This window comes from Poecilia reticulata, chromosome 5 (genome assembly GCF_904066995.2).
Source record: "Poecilia reticulata chromosome 5, P_reticulata-male-v2, whole genome shotgun sequence".
NCBI classification, from domain to species: domain Eukaryota; kingdom Metazoa; phylum Chordata; class Actinopteri; order Cyprinodontiformes; family Poeciliidae; genus Poecilia; species Poecilia reticulata.
The window spans coordinates 24,479,526-24,499,750 of record NC_088834.1 but is presented as its reverse complement, the minus strand read 5'-3'; the positions used below and the strand labels follow the sequence as shown (position 1 = coordinate 24,499,750).

Here is a 20,225-nt window from a genome sequence, read left to right as displayed (position 1 = left end):
GAGTTTGTCACCTCGTAACAGTTTTCAAACTGACCCATAAAACTTTTACAATTTTAATCTCCCCAGAGTTAAAAGTGATTTCTGCGGCCAGCACATCGATCTGCTGCAGCAGTGATTTATAAAACGGCTCCTCAAAGCTTCCGCAAGAAGCATCCTCAATATTTTTCTAGATTTTGATGCCAAATAGGTGTAACTCACTCCAAGCGGATGAGTGAGTTCAGTGCTTAACAAGGAGAAGGGACGATAATGCATCAAACTTATCCGAGAGGATATTAGCCGTTGGTGAGAGAGAAATGTAGGTACAGTAAATTATAAGTATACCTTGTTCTTGGTGAATGCATAGTAGGGATCTGAAGCATACACAACTTTCCCATGTGTGTGGACATGCATGTGTGTGACACAAGCGACCTGTAGAGCAGTCATGATTAGATGCAGTTTATCCAAGAGATCTAGTTTGACATTAAAATATTTGGATCGAGGAAACCTGCTTGGTCCTGCGACTCAACTGATATGTCTTGACCCCTGATGACCCAAGTTTCAAATCTCCACTTGGATATGTTTTCTTATTTTAATTGTACGCAGTTCTTTAAATGTCCTGTGAGTGTAAATATATATTTGCCCATTTCTCCATAACAACTGGAACTTTCAAGTTATTTTCACAATTCACCGTCTGTTAAAAGAGTTAAAACCCCTCAGATTAATTTCACTCCCTGCTATGGCGGGGGTGAAATTACCATAATAACCTGATATTGGCTGAAAAACGCAACGTCTCTCCTTTCAGAAACTGTTGGAACTTTTCAGATAACTCAAAGTCAATTGTCATCAGTTGGCTTCAGGTTCAGCCATCTTGATTTTGGCCCCACTTAGCAGCACATTCTTTTCAAGCACCATTGTTCTCTAAAAGGCCACATAATTGTGTGATTGTTGGGTTATGGCACAGAAAGAAAACAAAATCTAGAAACCCTATTTTCTGTTTTAAAGCTTTAACTTAGTGATTCTCAATTTGATGACTCAACATAAAATAAACTCTGATTATCAGCTAAATATTTTAGTGTTTTGCCACATTCAGGTGTGAAATACTTCCCTGGGAAACAGATATGGGAGAGAAGCAAATGGAAAACGGCTGGACTTGCCAATACCTGCCTTTCAATGGTTAGCACTGAGTCATTATCTTTGGTTGAGACTTAATTTCCATCCGGACAATGAGAGGTTCAGCATGATTTGACAAACAACAACAATATCTCTTTCATCACCGGAGAACGAGTGCCTGTAGTGACTGCCTCAGCTGCTTTTCAATAATCAGCCTCTGGCAGCTTCTCGCCGGCCTGCATAAAAGAAAGCCATTTACATTTTATCGCAAAAATACGTATCAGGAGAATAAAAAATAAACAGGTGGGCGACTCTGGAGACACACTCGGTTGTATGTGGGTGAATATTTTTTAAAACTGACTGGATGTTTGGCTGCTGAACATGGCTGGGGAAGGATCATGTAGATTCCTAACAAACTGATGTGTCTCAACCTTTGTGGTCAGTTCATCAGGCAAACGGGGGACTAAACTATTCAGTCAGACGCAACTGAAACTTAATTAATAAAAAGGTCAGCATACAAATGAAGCAGCAAAATATTATCGTGGCCTTTGCTTGCTTCAATTTGGGAAAGGTTGCTGTTGAAGTGTCTGGTCTTTAGCGATGTGTTCTGACCTCCGTGGCAAAGGAGGATAATATGCAGCAATACCCCTACAATTGAAAAATAATATCTGACTGCTTCCAAAGACATGTTGTGTGCATTTTTTAATGATGCACTAATGGTTGGTTTTCTCCTATGATGATTCAAATTTGAATACTTTTCTTCAGATTCACTGTTTCTGTTGTGTCCTAACGAGGTTGTAAACTGGACCTGAAAACACAAACAGAACTGACAAGAACAAAACCCAAAAAAATTGAGATGGCAATGTAGACGGTTTATTGAAAACCGAATTTAAAATCAAACAAGTGGCTCATCAGCTGATCAGAAGATGAAGATCATAGCTCCCAAAAAGACAAAACAGGACATAAAAAAATACTCTGATGCTAAATTAAATTAATATCCATTACGAGTTAGTAACCAGAAGTCATCTTCATCCGTTCCAATTGTTGCACATTTTGGCAGAGCTGCACCCAGACCAATAATGCTGCTGTCTGTTAGCATAACACATTAATACTGGATGACTTTTACACAGAGCTTCTGAAGTCTCCAGTGTCAACTTAGCTTAATACTGATTAAATCTTTTTATCTTCGTCATAGCTGAAGATAAAAAAAAAAAATTCAGTTTTCTTCTCTGAAAAGAAGTCTGTTCTCATTACACAGCTGGTACTTTGCTGTCTGAACACAGGTAGCCAGCTCACCATCTGCCGTGCTTTTCATGCTTGTCATTTCTTTACATTCTAAAGAAGAGGAGCGCACAGATCCCCCATAGCTCAACGGAGCAGATATGTAAGGATGGGAAAAAAAGCAAGTAATCTCGTTTTTGCAAAGGTAAAGATGTTTACATTCAGAGATGAAATCCTTAAGTTAATCCTTAACTACAGAGCAAAATATGTATCTAAAAACATGCAGAGTGCACTGTGTTTGGCTCTACGTGTGATTCAGGTAGAACTAAGTGAATCACAGAACATTTGACACATCAGTGGAAAAGAGAACTACAACAAAAACACATGTGAAACATCCAGATGATGATGTGCCATTTATTTTTTACATGTTTGTGTTTCAATGCAAAACTTGGAGGGAGAAATGGTTATATTGCTAACTAGCAACCAATTAAATGGCAAATCTCGCCGTTATCTAATTTGATCTACTCATATCAATATTTTTTTTTGTTCAAGAGCAAAAAAAAAATCCTCTCATAAAAATCAGGTTCTGAAATTTTTCTTTAATTATTCCCAAAAGGAAGAAACACTTTGACCTGCTGGTTGCGCTTTAAGTTCAACCCTCTCATCTGAAAAGCAGTGGGAGTTCCTACTAATAGGATACACTTTTCCAGCATTAAATTAGATTTTCTTTCTCAGCTAACTTCCTTCCTAATATAGAAAAGTGCTCATAAGAGACATACCTTTGTTAAAATAATGTGTAAATAATGACTAATTCCTTACATGAATCTAATGAACAATAAGGCATACTTTCCTGATGCAAAATCAAGAATCATGGCTAGCTTGAGCTTTACATCAAACCTTAATGTTACTCCAAAAATGTTTATTTGTGTGTAGGTGAAGGTAAAAAAGCTCCATTTCTATTTAAAAATGAAAAACGCAGTAAAAAGGGCTACATGTGGCCAAAAAAGATCATTCAATTGTGTAAACCACTTTGCTCCTTGCTATTCCATCAAGGAAATAAAAATGATAACAACCAGCGTTGTCTGAAGATTTGTATCTATTTTAAGGATGGAAAACTTAGAAAAAGGTTGTAAAAGTGTGATTACGGTTTACCTGCCGCATTCGCAGAGCCTAATATTTTTTTCATTCCACGAGAATAAGACCCTGCACCACTGCAGGATTTTTCATCTAAGGGAAGAAATTGCAGGGATCATATAGAATGTGATGTGATAAAAAGAATAGGCCGAATAGAGATCGTTACAATGGAGGTTATTATGTTTCAATTCCAGCTCTGCTGTCTGTTATCTTCACCGGGATCAGAAAGAGCCGAATAAGATTCAGCAGCCGAGGAAGTTTGAATTTATTTTAAACAAGAAACCTCCTGTTTGGTTGAATTTCTTTTAACGGCAAGGCTGAAGATATCAGTTGTATTTCTGTTGTTTGAGATTAAATATTAAATATAAATTCTTGCAGTGGCTGAGAGATTGCAGATAAAAAATTTAACTTATGCGTTGTTTTTCAGAACTGTCCAAAACATCGAGCCTCCCAGATAATATTGAAACAGCTGCTGTGCTCTTTGTGTACATATATAATACCTAATATATAGTCTAAACATTAAATTATAAATTATATTTCCACAATTTTCCACCTGTAATATACTGACAATGAAATATAATCTGAATTGCATATATAGAGAACTGAAACTAGCTACCAAATGCACAGCAAAATGTCGTGTAGTTTTAAAATGCATATAAAATTAGATTGAGCATTCACACATTCCCATGTTTCACAGTATCACACCTCCAACACACTTCATTTGTGTGTTTTCTTTGTTTCTGTTGCAGATGAAGACAATCTGATGCATCAATCCAAATAGTCAGGATTTTGATCAACAAAGAGCAAATACAGTGGTAAATGCTAAGAGAAACCTCAGGTTGAAATGTGACAGAGCAAGCAAGTTAAGAACTTGACTATTTTAACTAAGATGAGTTCAAGACTAACCTTGCAAACTAAATCAGTGCAGTAGAGTCTAATAATCAGCTCATCCTGTCTGAACAGTAAATGGATGTGAGGAATGTCTTGAATATGTCAATCGTTTGTTATGAAGCAGGTCCACTAAACCATTTTTAGTGATTCTGAAGTGAGAATAGCTAAAAAGAAACACAAGTAAAAGTGAAAAATTACAGTCAAGACGGCAAATTGATCTTACTTTAAATAAAACTGCAGATGACAGAAAAGAACATGACAGATATTTAGGCAAAACATCAAAAATCCTTTGTGCCTCAATAATTTGGCTTCTGCAGAGAGTTGCAACATTTTCCACTGTTTTAAAACCATCAGGAGCTCCGAAAGGAGGAGGAAGGTGCTGAAGTCAGCTGCTGTGCGGCTTGAAGACGGAGTGAAAACCCCAGTGGGCCCTGTGGCTAATGTCTTTTGACACCTGAACGCTTGGAAGTGCACAGGTCCTCACAGTATTAGTGTGTCTATTTGTAGGTAACGAGGAACTGGCCCCGAGTGGCGGTCCAGTTCGCAGCAGTCGCTCGAGATAATAGGTGTCTCCACAGTTAGCAGAAACAAATTGTCTCACAAACCAAGTATAGAATAACTTTTGTCCTGTGAATTTGCTGTCTGTAGCAGTTTATTTAGGGATAACGTGACTCAAAATGGTTCAGGTGCAACTATAAGAGCACAGTATCCCACAATAAATGCTACTTTTCTGTATTCGGTATGTTTATTCTCAAAAAGATCAATTGTTAATGATACAATTCCCCCACCCCCACCCCAACAATGGTTAAGATCAATGAAACATATGTTTGTCTCTCTCTCCATGTGCTGTGGTTTCTTCCAGTGAGTTTTCCAATAAGAGGTGAACATAAATCGTCCAGTTAGCAATGCTTCCAGGTCCACTTGACAGCTTTACTCAACAGCAAAGTTTGTTGGGAGTGAATTTTATCATCCCTACTCTACAGAAATCTCTCTTGAGCCAACCATGTGAAGACCAGATTTTTGTGACAGTGTCAAACGTTTGCATCAGCAACACAAACTTCTATTTTATAAGTTGTGCCGCATAATCCGTCACAAAAGTAGGAAGAAAAACCACTAAGCTGCTTTTACAAACTTTCTGTGTAACCGATACGTAATATAAACACACTGACCAGACATGAGATAATGGCAAATAATCGGTGAAGTGAATAACACGGATTATTTCTTCATCATAGCAACTGTTGCTAGGTCTGTGATATTAGACACCAGGTGAATGCCTTGAAATCAAACCCAATGTACTTGAAGCAATAAGAGATTTGTGAACTAATGACTTTGTACTTTGGGTTCCAGCAGCTCTCGAGTTGAAAATGGCCAAATTATGATTTTGACAACAGGCAAATTATGATGGCTGGATTACTGGATCAAAATATTCCTAAAGTTACACCTTTTTTGGGAACTTTCTGGTCTGCAATGTTTTTTTTTGTTTTGTTGTTTTTTCTTCAAAATTGATCCAAGGAAGGATAAGAGCAACAGAGTCATTCAAGGTTAATTTATGAATATGGTCCGTTAGGTCACCCTCAGACCAAATGGTGACCTAACGGACTCTCAGTGTATGGTGAGCTACTGCAGCTCAGTGCACTGACGAAATGACTGCATTCCCATTCATGGAAACAGTATTCTCTGATATTTGTAGTCTCTTTCAGCATGGTGATGCTCCTGCCACAAAGCGAGAATAGTCAAGGAATGCTTTGGTAAGCACAACCATTTTGAGGTGCCAACTTGTCCTCTGAAATTCCCCGGATCTCAGTCCAATTCAGCTTGTCAGGGACATGTTGGACAAGTGAGTCCTATCCACGTAATCCCAACTTGCAAAACGTCAAGGATCTGCTCTTAACACGTTGGTGCCAGATACATCAGAACCCCTTTAGAGGTCAAGTGGAGTCCAATCCTCTATGGGTCAGGATTCTTCTTTTTTTATTCCAACAACAAGCGGACCAAAGTTTTATTGGTTAAGTGGTGATATTGTGATGCCTCGTCATTGTATGACTGCATGCTTGTTGATAAAGTCCCAACAGCTTGCAGAAATTGAAAAGTATATCAAATTTCTAAGCATGTGTTCATTTGGTTGTCTAATTCAATATGATGACAGGTTTGTACAAGAACTGGTTCTAAATTCCCTTCAGTCAACTTAAAAATAAATTCATTTTCATAGTTCACCAGCTTAATGTTGTGAACACAGCTCCAATTTGAAACAGTTCTCAGTCAACTAACATGTTATGTGAAATAAAACTTAAAATGAGCTCACATACAGACATAATACAGCAGTTCCTCATCGCTCGCCTGAAGGAAAAATCCTGCTATTCATTCTGAATAAAATATCCAAAGTCTGTCCCTAAAAGCACTTTGTAAATTTTTCTCTCATCCCCAAACAGAAGGCGACTAAATGACTTCTAGATCAGCTGTGCTTACTTCACATTTGTCACGTTAACAAAAAGCATTGTTCACCTTAAAGTTCTCAAAAAATTTGAGCTCCAGTCAAGAATGTATTTATGCACAACACTGTGTCAGCAATGACCCATCCTTAGTTTGCCTAACCTCACCCGCAGTGTCAGCTGGGACAAAGTGTGGTCTACCGTAATTTGTTTTCCAAATTCAATGCACGTTCATAATCAGTCTGGCATGCAAAACAAGCCTCGCCTTTTTTTATTCCACCGCCATCAATTCACACCTCTTAAAGCCTCCTTTGGTGCAGAGACTCTAACAAAACACAGAGCACTTTTTACCTCAATCTACAGAATAAACTGAATATTAGGAAGGCATGTTTTCATTCCATGTTTTCAGAATTACATGTGGAGTGTTTAAGTGTCATACAGAAACCGCTTTTGGTTTTTTTAGAAAAACGTCTAGAAAGAAATTTGATGGACAGACAAGGAGACACTGGTCCCAAACTAATGAACACTTCCTTACACATTTACAAATGTGTCAATCTCTTATGTCTCACATAGAAATAGCGTCAAAAAGTATGTTTTTCGCTTTTACACAAGAGGGATAGAATGGCCTTTCCAGCCCTATCACAGACATGATTTCAAGATATGCCATATAGGCATCACAGAGAGAAGACAGCCACATCATGTTCAGATACATTTAACCTTAAATCCTGGGTCTCTTCTTGAGAGTTCTGTTAGAAAATGACAGGTCAAGAATAAATTGAAAATAACTGAACTACAAGGTTTCTTTGAATTGTTGTAGCATCACAATGCAGCTAACACGCCAACAAAATCAATACTGATGCTATAGAGTGAAAGTAAATTAAATGAATGTGGCACACAACAGAAAGTAAAAAAAAAAAATATATATATATATATATATAATCAGCACAAAAAAAATGGCACTCCTTCATCTATATGTCACCATAGAAAGTTATTCCATCTAATTAGACTTGTTTTGGGAGGTGGGAAAAATCCCCAAAACATATTTACCCACTCAAAGCAAAAGGAGGGGTTCAAGACATGGAGTCCAGTAATCTGTCCCGTCTCAGTGCTTAATGGTTGAACTAACTGACATCCATCTGACAACATGCACCACGACGCTTCCCCTGCAGCCTTCATCTCACAGGTCTGTGTCAGATGTTGGGGGACCAGCACACCCTGGTGAGGAGAAGAGCACCTGGAAAAATACATTACTGCAGAAAAGCACACGCTGCTGGAATGCTACCATACAGCAAGAGCAATAAAAGAGGCCATATGTAGATATGCTCCCGTATCAGAATGCAAGCTGTCATCTTGTTCAGCCTGCAGAATGCAAAACAGGGCAGCGGGATGTTGTTCTTGTCTCCCATCTTGTTAGTTTGTTGGATGTGGTCTTATTAGCTTTCATGTACAGACCGTTTACACTGGTTGTGGGACAGCTTGGGGGAGGTGGTGTCTTAACCCAATATTTTTTATTGTTTTTGACAACAGGGGGCAAACTCCACAGTCGTGACAGCAAGAGAATGAGCTGTTTAATGAGATAACTGTGTCAGACTGCTATAGGAGGAACAAAGGTCAATAAATCTAAAAGAAAATCATATTTTTTGTTTTGTTTTGTTTTGTTTTAAATAGCATCTTAGGTTTAGGCATGACACATAAATGTCAGATTGATTTTCTTAGCAAAACTCTCTATAAAAATATTTAGTTTATAAGGTACTTAGAAACCTGGCACAAAGAAAATACAAGAATACATCTGCTGAACAATTTGTCTCTACACAGAAAAACTTCAAAGTTTCCACATCTTCTCAGCATTTTCTCCATCGCCTCCGTGGCGATAGTCTCAGGAGGTTAAACAATGATTCCCAGATGCAGCCGAAAGCCATTTAAGGACCCAATTAAATTTGGCCAGATAAATCTGCACCAAGCCAACCTGTCAATGCCTGTGTTTGGCATAGAAGTACACGTCTCAGCAGACTGCAGTTCCACTTGTCAATCATCTGAACAGCCTAAAATTCAGGTTAGCACATGAAATTTGGCACATATGTATTAACAGTTTTGAAAAGGACCCAAGGAGATCTTCTTCTTTCGAGTGGCGCTTAACAACTGGGGCTGCACAATTTTAGAAAAATATTGAATTGTGATATTATTGCTGGAAGTTGTGAAACCAATAGCAATTAAAATTTGCCCTCACTTTTAGGACACTCTGCTTTCGTCAATCTCAATGAACTATAGGATTTCAGCCACCAAGAAAATAGACCAGGTTTGGACATTCAGAGAAGTTTAACTCCAGATATGTTAAAAATATGCAAAAAATAAACGACTGACCATTGAAATATAGCAACCTACCAAATATTGTGGCTACCAAATAACTCTTTGAAACAAAAATATGCCTTCAAATTAGCTAATTATACTCAGTCTTGACTTCCTGTTCCATTATGCGTTTGCTCTCTCTCATTCTACAAAAGCTTTCCATAGTTTTTAATGCTTCCTTGAAGAAAAAGGCTTTTTGTCTTCTCATTACAGATCCAGTAACTTTTCATAATGTTGCTTGTGTTCTATTTTTCGTTTCCCATTCACATTTCTTGTTTTTTCATAATCTACACAACCTGCTTTCACACATACTGTTGCAGAATAGCAAGATGACATATAATGAAATCAAATCCAGAACTTGAATTTGTAATAGATATACCACGTATCAAGTACAGATGCGCACAGTTTCATTGTTTTGTAGTATAATTTTAGAACACCCAAGGGCAGAAGAAAGTAAAATGAAGTTCTCATCAAGCTGGATGTTGTCCCCTTTGGCAGCAGACCTATTAAAGCCTGCAAAAAGCCAGGAAGAAACTCCCAAAGGAATCTGATTTTTTTTTATAGTGCAATTCTGCAAATACAAACTTTCACAGCGTCAGCACGATATCCGCTACACGCTCACATCAGGGGTGGTGTGGCGGTGCACGACGAGACATAGAGGACCACAGCAACCAAGCGCCGCGCATCTTTTTATTTTTATTGCTTGAAAAGAGGTGTTTCAGAAGCGCTATTAAAATAACCAACAGCAGGTTTGCGGCATTTAATTTCCCACGGTTTGTTTAAAGGTTTCACTTTAAAGGAAGCTGGATTCACTGGGCGTGATTTGTTCTGTGGCACTATAGGTTAAAACTTAATGCTGTTGCCCTTTGTAGAACAAAATAGTAAGAACCTTTTATAGTGACTTTATCTACAGTTCTGTGAAAAAGGATTCGATACAAGTGGCACTCGAAGTCAAGGTAAATTAATATTTATTCATCTTGATTAAGCTCTGCAAACCAACCAGGCTCTATGTGAAAAAGTGATTTCCCTCCTAAACCTATTACCTGGCCACATGTTTTTTATTTCACGGATGAGTAATTTTGGCCCACTTTTACTTTAACCTTCTTATAATTTAGCCACATTAAAGGGTTTTCAGCTATAAACCGCCTCTCATTTTGACTCTAAATACTTTTTCACAGCAGTACATGAACATGATAATGGGGAGTTTATGTTTAAATCAAAGCAAAGAAAAAAACACTTTTAGAAATGGCTTAATTCCATCTCTGAATAGAGGATAGCGCAGCATAAAATTCACTGAATGTGATACAGAATAACAGCAACTGGACTCTGCTCTGAAACATTTCTGTAAACCCCAGGAAGAAAACACATACTTACTGGAAATATCAATTTCCAACAAAAGAAAAAGCAGCGAGCTTCAAGTAGCAAAGAGAAAATGTAAAGATCAGTTCAGTAGAAAACCCCACATGTGGCATAACGCAGCCACAAATCTGTGAGCATATCGAAGTAGGTCATAGATAATAGATGGGTTCATTATAGAAAAGCTGAATTCATAAAAAAAAAAAATGCTCTTTGAAAACTAGTGGAAGAGAGTTGGAGACAGAGCAATGTATAGATAGGTAAGAACTAAAAAAAAAAGTTGTGACCATACCCTTTGTCGTACTTTAAAAAATCCACACTTTTTCTCACAGAAAGAAACTAACTTCATGTCTCAGAGCATTAGTGAAATATCTGGGCCACAGTTCCCAAGCTGGAGCCAAGTCAGAGGTGAGGATGGCTCCTCATTTATCCACTCAAACGCTTGGAGCACAACTGGGGCTTTCCCTCTTGTGAATACGTCTCCTCTTCTCTCCCAGTGAGAAGTTTTACTCATTTCAAGGGGCTATAAATTATCTGTGCGCTACACAGCAATCTTTCTCAATGATCACCACAGTAGTGCACTTTAGCATCATTCTGGCGACCACAAAGTTTTTCCAGAGTACGGCAGCTGAAGGTTTTGCAAGACATTTTACCTTTCTGTGCTTCCTCTCTTTCCCTTATTTGACTAAAGGACATGATCTAATGAGCTTCACCTCCAAATCCATATGTAATGAACAGGAAGACTCTTCCCTCTCATTCTACAGGCACTTTGCTGGACGAACGTTCCCAGGAGACATGAATATAACAGTGAAGGCTTCACCTTGACACAAAAAGTCAACCTCTCACCAAGCCCCCCACGCTCTCACATTCTTGTATCTGCAGCGTCAAGCATATACAACGCTGTACAGGTCCTGTTTAGTATGCAAATATAGGATCAACATCTTTTACTGTGGCATGCTAGCTGGCTGATTATTCAGGACCACAGATGGGAAAGCCCTACTGATTAACCAACAGCAGAGAATAACTGCAGGAAAAAAATGAAATCGGCCCACTCATTCAGATCTGCGCAATACTTATGCAGTTTATTACGTCAGAGCAGTTTGAAGGAAAGAGGTGGTTTTACCTGGTCCCGAGCAAAAGCCCGCGATGACAGCCAGTATGCAGCTGTAACTGAGGTACGGCATCCATAAAACACTGTCCTGGAACGACACAATGTAAATGCTTAATGTCGAATAAGATCCTCTGATGCAATGTAGAAAACATCATGCTTCGGGGAAACGTCCCCCTAGTAAGAACAGGGAAACTCAAGAGTCAATGTGAAGGTGATTGGACATAAACCCAAGCTGATCCTGGAAGAAAACCAGTTTTGAGGCAGCAAATGGTTTCAACTGAAGCAGCAATTAATGTTCCAGCAGATCAATGACCCCAAAACAAGCATCTGTTTGAAACACATTGGTGTGGTATAATGGCCTAGTCAAAGTCTATATTCACATCTAATTGGAAATGTGTGGCAAGACTTTAAATTGATGTTCACAGATACTCTATCAATCTTGACCTATATTAAAGAAAAATGTGTAAAGCTGGTAGAAACAAACCCCAAAATGCTTAATTGCCAAAGAAAGGAAGCTCTGGAAAGAATTGACTCAGACAGGCAGACAAGAACCTCACTTTTTATAACTCAAGATAATTTGAATAATTAAATTTATATGTTAATGCTTCTGTAAGCTTGATTTGTCATGGACCTTTGTGGTGTCTTTCTTGGTTCTGATGATCCTATTTGATCATCAGTATTCTCTAACAAAGCCGTGTGAAATTTCTTAAGAAAAAAAATATACAAGTTTTTAAGGATCTGCACAAATTCCATGTTTTTCACAGAGAGAAACCTTGTTTCCATTAGCATCTTGAAGGTAACGATCAGAATTGAGTGAGTGTGTGTGTGTGTGTGTGTGTGTGTGTGTGTGTGTGTGTGTGTGTGTGTGTGTGTGTGTGTGTGTGTGTGTGTGTGTGTGCGTGTGCGTGTGTGTGTGTATTTACTGTGATTATACTTCAGTTACAATTTAGCTTGCAGAGTAGGATAATTGGCTCACCTGGAAGTTGAGGAAAATTGTCAGCAGGCTGAAGAATACAGCCATGGAGGAGAAACCAAATATAAGGAGAGGTCTTCTCCCAATCCGCTCAATCACCAGACCCTAAAGATGAGACACAAACAAAAAATAAGGTAATATTTATTAATAACTAATGTGAAATCTAAGGCTAATCTCAGTTTCAAATGTTTTAAGATAATTATGCCATTTTGCTGTTTTTAAAAAGGCAAAATTAAGACTGAAAATCGGTTAAACATATAAAATGCAGTTTGCTTTATATAAAAGAGAAGTTGCACTTTAACAGTTGTTTTGTTAATTTAATGTAAATCAAACAAGCGTCTGCAGTCTACAGTATGTACCTGACTCAGTAGGAATTAATCTACAAAGCAGCTTTGATATGTCTAACACACAAAGAGGTACCGTTATTTAGTTTCATTGAGGTTTATTTTTAATCTGCACGGCTGCAGGAAAAGTCTAAACCATGTGTCGAGAATAGCACCAGGTTTTCAGATAAATCTGCAATAAAAGACGCCTGCTAACAGGTCATGAACTTGACCAGGAGTAAACTAGAACGGACAGATTTAACTTTCATTCGGACGTTATCCAAAATATGTTTGTGTTGCAACATAAAGAACAAGGTGAGTCGTAGTGAACCAATTACCCAATTCAGTTATGCACAAGCCATTACAGCATGTCGTCTACTGCAGCTATGGAGTTTGCACAGTGTAAATTTGTTAGCGTGGATTTATTTTTATGTATGACTGTTGTGGTGGCATGTAAAGACTGAGGCAGAGACAGCAGATGATGAGAAGGCAACAAGTGAGGAAATGAATCAAGTGAAACACAACAAAACGGACTAGAAATTGATTCGGACCAGAAGATTAAGTTCTGAAGATGACAATTATCTCTGTCACCACTTGTTTCAGCCTTTATTTCCATGTTGTTCTCCATCATGGCTTGTAGATCATTACAGACTCTTTCTCACATCAGAAAATTGGCCACTGGTGGTGGAAAAACAGCCTGAAACTCAAACCTTTGTGTCTGCCTTTTACGTTAACAGTAATAATAAGCAAACCTCTGAACAACCAATGAGGTCACCCAGATGTGGGTTTTTTTTGCATGCTTTTTCTAAACTTTGTATTATTTCAAAATCTGTATATTGCAATTGTAATAATAGTACAGTTATTACAACTAAAACGTATCTATGTCCTTTAAGTTGTTTCTCAAGGGTAAGAAGCCTTCTGAGTGACAGTGGAGCTAATTTCTGGCATTATTATAAACAACACATTTACTGCCTTCATGTGTGATTTTTTTTCTTCCTGCCCAATTTTCTGTGGATTTACTCGAACACCACACCGTCTCTGTCTCATCAATAATTCTGAGGCCACTTCAGTCATCACCTAGCCTCCTCTCAGGATTTCAGATCAAGCAGTCGGCATGAGGTCGGGGGCTTTGGCAGAGCAGAGGCTACAGCTTCTGGCCTTGTTTCATTTCTGCCTGTGAGACTTTAAGAATTTATAGCAGCACTTCAATAGTTCTGAACCTGAGGGATTTCATGAGATTGAAGAGGGGGAAAAAAAAGAAGTCATTGCTCTTTGTATATAATGTATCCCTCTTCCACTGGGATGGATCAGTTTGAGTGGAGGGTTTTTTTCTTTTTGTTTTTTTGGGAGGGGGAGGGCATTGCTGATTCATTTTCTCCATGTTTTCCTAACACTTTTCCTGCTGGCATGCCCCAGACTGCGCCTCTGTTCGATTTGGGTTTCCTCTACATGCGGTGGAATTTACTCAATTTCCTGAATGTGTATTTGTGTATCTGTGCTCATCCCGGTGGGCATTGTCCCCGCAGACACGAGACGTTTCTCTCCCAGACACTACCCACACCGCGGCACCACGCGTTCTCGCACAAACATCAACCGCCAGCTAACACACAGCTCATTAGGGGTCCCGGAAGATTAGCGAGAATGGATATTTATGAGGCTGAACACGCGTACGTCTGTGAAAGAGAGAGAGAGAGAGAAAGAGAGAGAGTTTGATTAGGGAGGCGATAGAAGTTTGTCTATTGTGGACCTGAATAATTTATCACGAGCTTCATACGACACGGTGAGGGACAAAAAAAAAAAAAGCCTACAGTCATCATGTGAATTTCTGCTTCATTTAGTGTTCAATCCTCCATGAACATGAAGCCGGTTGAACATTTGAGACTTCTGTTTGCATGTGTTACCATTAATTATTGTGTTTCCTAAAAGCTCTGTGACAGAAGCGGCTTCCTCCGCTACTAAAACCCAACTGGAGAGGTGATGACAAACGCAATGTTCTTTTAATTCTGCGCTGTTTTACCAACAAAAACAGGACAATTACAGACACACTCCTCACCGGAGCTCCGGGTTTTAGGTACGTTGAATCAGCTCCTCCCCAGCTGATTCAACTGCAACATTATTTTGTGAGCAGAAGTAGGTCGGTGTGAGTTTCTCACCATATGATAACTTTGTGTGGAAAAAGAACTATGGTGTAACACAAAAAAATGTATAAGCAAAATGTCAAACAGGATTTCATTGCCTCTTCTTTAATTGTGACATAAACAACAGTTGCATTGTTCCTGCTAAACTAATATAAATATTGCAATCCTAAAAATGTTGTTTATGACATTTATTCAATGGTATTTTGATCAGTGATTTTGTATTTTAAGTTGAGTTAATTGCAGGTGTGCAATTAATCAAAATGATTGGTGCAAACTGCACACAACTTTTATACCTATTCAGCTTTCAAGTGTTGTTAGCAACAGTAGATTATTACTTTTGTGTTTCAACACCCTTCAACACCCTTGTGAAACTGTGGTATTTTACAAAGTGAATCATATATCCACTCATTTGCTTCGATCAAGACATTCAGAGATACTCCATCAAACAGCACACTTTATGTCAAGGTCAAAAATTTGCTACATTGAAGTATTGAACTAAAACAGAGTTTGCACTTGCAAGTTTTGTGGAGTAGTCCTTTAAATGAGGGCTAATATGGAAAATAATAAATTTTTTTATAGCTTTATCTATCTATGATGGTACTCCATCATCAAAGACATAGCTAGAGTGTTTCTTTAATTCTTTCATGCATAGTCCTTAAATCTCTGATGGCTGTGCTTAAACACTTGCTCATACAAAACCTCACAGAGCATACTTCCCCCATTCAGCTCCTCCAAACTAGCGGCAACAGGAATTAGCAAACACCTGGTGGAAATGCCATCTGCTGAGGTTATTATACAAACACTAAGAACACTCATAAAGGACATAATGAAACGCACTGATGTGATGAGGAACTGAAGGCGAAGTGTTGAAAAAGTGAGAGCTTCTTTTAAAGAGACAGGAGGTTAATTTAGAGGTATCAGATAATGAAGTTAAGTTTCTTTAAAGTTATGTTGGATATATGCAAAAAAAAATTAATAATTTCAGGTAACATAGTTACTTGATTGTGCCTTAAAATGACACTTTGTTCCTGGAAAACCAGGAAAATCAACCAGATACCAATAAGCAGGTAAGATCTCAGAGAAAACTAGGAACCAATCAGTGATAAAAGACTTATTGGTGCATCCCTGCCAACAAATCAATGCTCTATCCTACTTCTTGACAGACAACAGTCTGGTGAGTTCAGGCCTCTCGGTTGGAGGGATTAAAATGTGCGGTCACAATTCATCACATCAGGAAGCAGATGAGTCATTTTAAGACAACTGGCTGCAGCTTGAGGGAGCTCCAGCCTTCCATTTACTCCAGAACCTTCCCCTTTAGGATTTCAGTCAAAAATCTAGCTTACCAGTGCAGTTGTGGCCATTTTTACACTCAAGTTGCATCACAGGCCAAATGTATAACTAAGTAGCTTTTTTACTTTATTGCTAAATTAATCAGCTTGTCGTTGTTTTATGACCCACCAGGCCCTGCGGCATCAGCAGAACAAACAGATTATTCAAAACTTCCTTTCCTGCAACATAAAGATTATCCTTCTCTTCTTTTCTCACTCTTTTTTTTATCAACTCAACACAGAAAATTTCAGTAAAATCCTCAGTTAAATCCTTTCACTTATAAGTATTTGTTTCTGAATCACCGATTGTCCGTCACATAACGTGCGTCACTACCACAACGAGGTCAGTTTTCGCATTCTATGATCTCCTGTTAGTCTTTAAACTCTGACTTGCCAGCGGGCTCCAGATTGTGACGACATGGTCGGATGTGTGTGAATTAATGTGGAGTGGCACAAAATCCTCCGCTCTGGTTTATTATCCAGTCGAATAGTGACAAGCGTGCTGCATAGAAAGGGCTTTTGCCCAGTGGGGTACTAGAAAAGAGAGCAGGAGGTCAGTGGATAACATGTTGCATTTAAAGGTTCACAACTGTGTCAGTATTCTTTTTTTTTTTCTTGCTTTGCTCTGCTGCCTCGCTATACAGCACTTTGCAAAAGTATTTATTATGCTGGAATAAGTTGTTGTTGGATCCACACAAAGCAGTAATAGTAACAGTTTTGGAAGAGACATGACAAAAGGTATTAAATGTTTTTTGCAAATAAAAATCAGAAAAGTGTGATTTATATTTAGCTCCTCTGAGTCAATCTTTAAGTCGCAATTAAAATCTGCAACCGGTTCAGGGCTCCAGCTATCAGCTTCTTACACTGGGACAACAATCTTTGCTCATTCTTTGTAAAAATCAGTCAGCAAGTTTCAAGGATTGCTGCAGATTGCTACTTATATGGACTTGGGTGGTGTACTTTGACTGGGCTACTCAAAAGCATGAATGTGTTTTACTTAAACCGTTCCAGTATCTTTAGAGCAGTGGCATCCAAAGTTAAGTTCTCAAATGATGGTTCGTTTGTAGTTTTCTGCAGAATATTGACAAGGTGAGAAGGTAGTTGGACCATTTGACTCAGGTGTGTTGGAGCAGTAGGACGCTGGGCCTTGATGACTGGAGCTGGATTCTTATAGGGTCACTGTACTGCTGGGAGGTTGATCTCTCGTCTCAAGTCTTCTGCAGTCTCTACAGGTTTTCTTCCCAGATTATTCTGCTTCATTATTACCATCTACAAATCAAATTTAACCAGTTCCCAATGTCCACACAAAAGAAAAACATCAGCTTCCTGCTGTTTGTGAGAAGTGCCATCCTACTGTCGAGGCCATTTCTGTTGACAGATTCTCACACTTGAATTTTGGTTTCCTTTTTATCCACCACATCTCTGGCAGCTTCTTTCTTTATTGATCTTCTTCCAAGACCAGTCGTTTCAGGTGAACTACAATGTCTTGGTGGCATACTCTGTGTATTTTCAGCTGATGAGTTGAACAGTGCCAGATGTTCAAAGCTTGGGAAATTTTTTCAAAACCAAGTCTGGCTTTAAACTTCTCAGCAACTTTATCCCTGACTTGTGTGCTGTGTTCCTTTATCCGTTATGCTTTTATGCATTAAAATTACTTAAGAAATCTGTTAAGACAGTACTGTACAGCTTGATTTATGTTGGGATTAAATTACACACAAGTGAATTGTGCTTTCTTAAAAGGTAAATGGTTACACTGAGTTTATATGAAGGATATTAAAGTAGGGGATTGAATAGAAATGTATTAAAACTTTTGATATATGAAAACTGCTTTGACTTTCCCTGTCACCTAACTTTGGATACTATGAGCTGATCCATCAGATCAGATTTGAATAAATGTATTCAAATCTGCGGCTATAAATTGGAAAAATGGGACATGATTAGTTTTATAAGTTGATGTAGAGTTATAAAAGGAGCTAAGATCCAAATTTCAAACCATAATACGAAAACAATTAACAATATATGACAGATCCATTAAACTTGATACATGAGACAGGAAGAGCATATAAAGCAAGATAAAATGAAATTTTACAAGACAAATTTATCTGAAATACTGTTTTTTTTCACATTGTAATGTCTAGTAATGTTCACAAGATTTAAAAACTCAAAAGACTGGTTCGTCTTCTTTTCCAGATGCCCAGCAGCAAACTTTTTTCGCTGTTGAGCTAAAATACTCAACCTTCGCAACATGTTTCAGGAAGTTTTCACCGTTACTTTTGTAAGTTCTTCTTACAGATGAAAAACTAATGTTCCACCTCATTTTGTCCTCCAAGCAGAACATATTCAAATGATCAGAGAGTTAAGAAATACAGCATGGAAAGCTGTATTTCTTTCAGAGAACAAATATCTGTTGTGGGGATGGGGAAAAAAAACGCTACTGAGAGCAGAACGTGGCGACAAGATAAATATGTATCCTCAATCAGCCTCGAGCCACTGACTAAAAGAATTAGGTCTCTGTGTTATGACATACCCCAGGTTATTTATACCCCAGGGAAACATGGAGTAATGGATTACTAATAAGAGATTCCTCGAAACTCTGATCAGCTTTTTAAGAAAATAATAAATCATAAAATGCTTCTGTTACATTTATTTTATGGAAGGGAGGGAATTGTTGTGGGAGCAGTCACAGCTGAATGCAAGCTTTTCTAAATCCCCACTGCACTAAATCCCAGCAAATTTCTCCACACCCACATAAACATGTTCATATCATACGTATGTCAGTCAGATTAACAAAAACAAAAGCAATACAATTGTCTTCAATCTCATCTGCGTAATTCAAATGGGAAAACAACTATGGAAATAGAAATCTTACATTCATGGCATTTTGGTCCACAAATTTTGAGGCACAGAAATGCTGGTGCCTCAAAATGCTATTTGATATCTTTAACAATCTGAAAAGAGAAGGCGGTAAAATAGCTTGAAGGGGGAAAAAAGTGCATTTCTGGCAGAAGGACAAACATTGCCTACTCATATCCTGAAAATAGTTTCCTCTTGTTGGGCCAAAACTGACTTTTAAAAAGTTCGTTTTTTGCCTTTCCATGAACCAAATCTTACGACAAATTTGTATAGTTTATGCTTTAGGAGCAAAAAAGATTAGAAGCCATGAAGAAAAAGAACACGAACGCAATTTAAAGATCCAAAGCCTTTGCTTCTGTACAGCAAAGCTGTCAACGTACCAAATATAAATTTAATAGGAGGGCAAAGGGCAAAAGAAAAAGAGCAATAGCTCTGTAATCAAAGCTCACTCAAGGACACAAGAAGAAAGCAAGATAAATATACTGCAGCTAAAAGGCTTTGCTCTATTTTCAAAGACTGTCTGGTGGAGAACAAAAGGAAGCAGCCATATATTATTGTACATGATGGGGGAATACCAGAAAAAGATGGCGTGTTCTGGGTCAGCCCATATGGAGCCAGAGTATTCCCAAAGCTCATTAAATCCAAACTGGAGGATGCCAACAGACTGCTCATGTTTCCTTACAGACTCTTGGCACAGTCACATCAGGGCCAAAATAAGCCACCGCTTCAGGAAAGCTTTCCATTTGCCCACAATTTATCCATTTTTTAAAATTTAAAAACATGTTAAACGCGTGAAAGAAGTGTTTGTTGTGACTTTTGGCAGGTTCCTGTTATGGAAAGCCCCAGTTTCTGGAATCCAGCAAAAGCTACAGACATATTCATTTCCGAAATAAAAAATGCACACACTGAATATTGCTATCTAAATTAAACAAAGCAGCATCTTCAAACCAGGTGAGAGCTTCTCACTAATGCCATTTGAACCACCTGAAGCCACATTCAAATCATTCTCACCGAAGCTACAGGAGATTCAAGA

General features: G+C 38.3%; 1 protein-coding gene across 8 annotated transcripts in view; it reads right to left on the bottom strand.

Moving 5' to 3' along the window:
• slc2a9l2 (solute carrier family 2 member 9, like 2) overlaps positions 1-20,225 on the bottom strand; it is a 124,575-nt gene that overhangs the window by 33,784 nt on the left and 70,566 nt on the right. For all 8 annotated transcript variants that reach the window (XM_008409515.3, XM_081607351.1, XM_008409518.3 and 5 more), the window contains exons 10-11: positions 12,554-12,655; positions 11,590-11,665 (exon numbers count right to left, since the gene is read on the bottom strand). In XM_008409515.3, the coding sequence (XP_008407737.1) occupies positions 11,590-11,665; positions 12,554-12,655 (178 nt within the window). The remainder of the gene's footprint in view (positions 1-11,589; positions 11,666-12,553; positions 12,656-20,225) is intronic.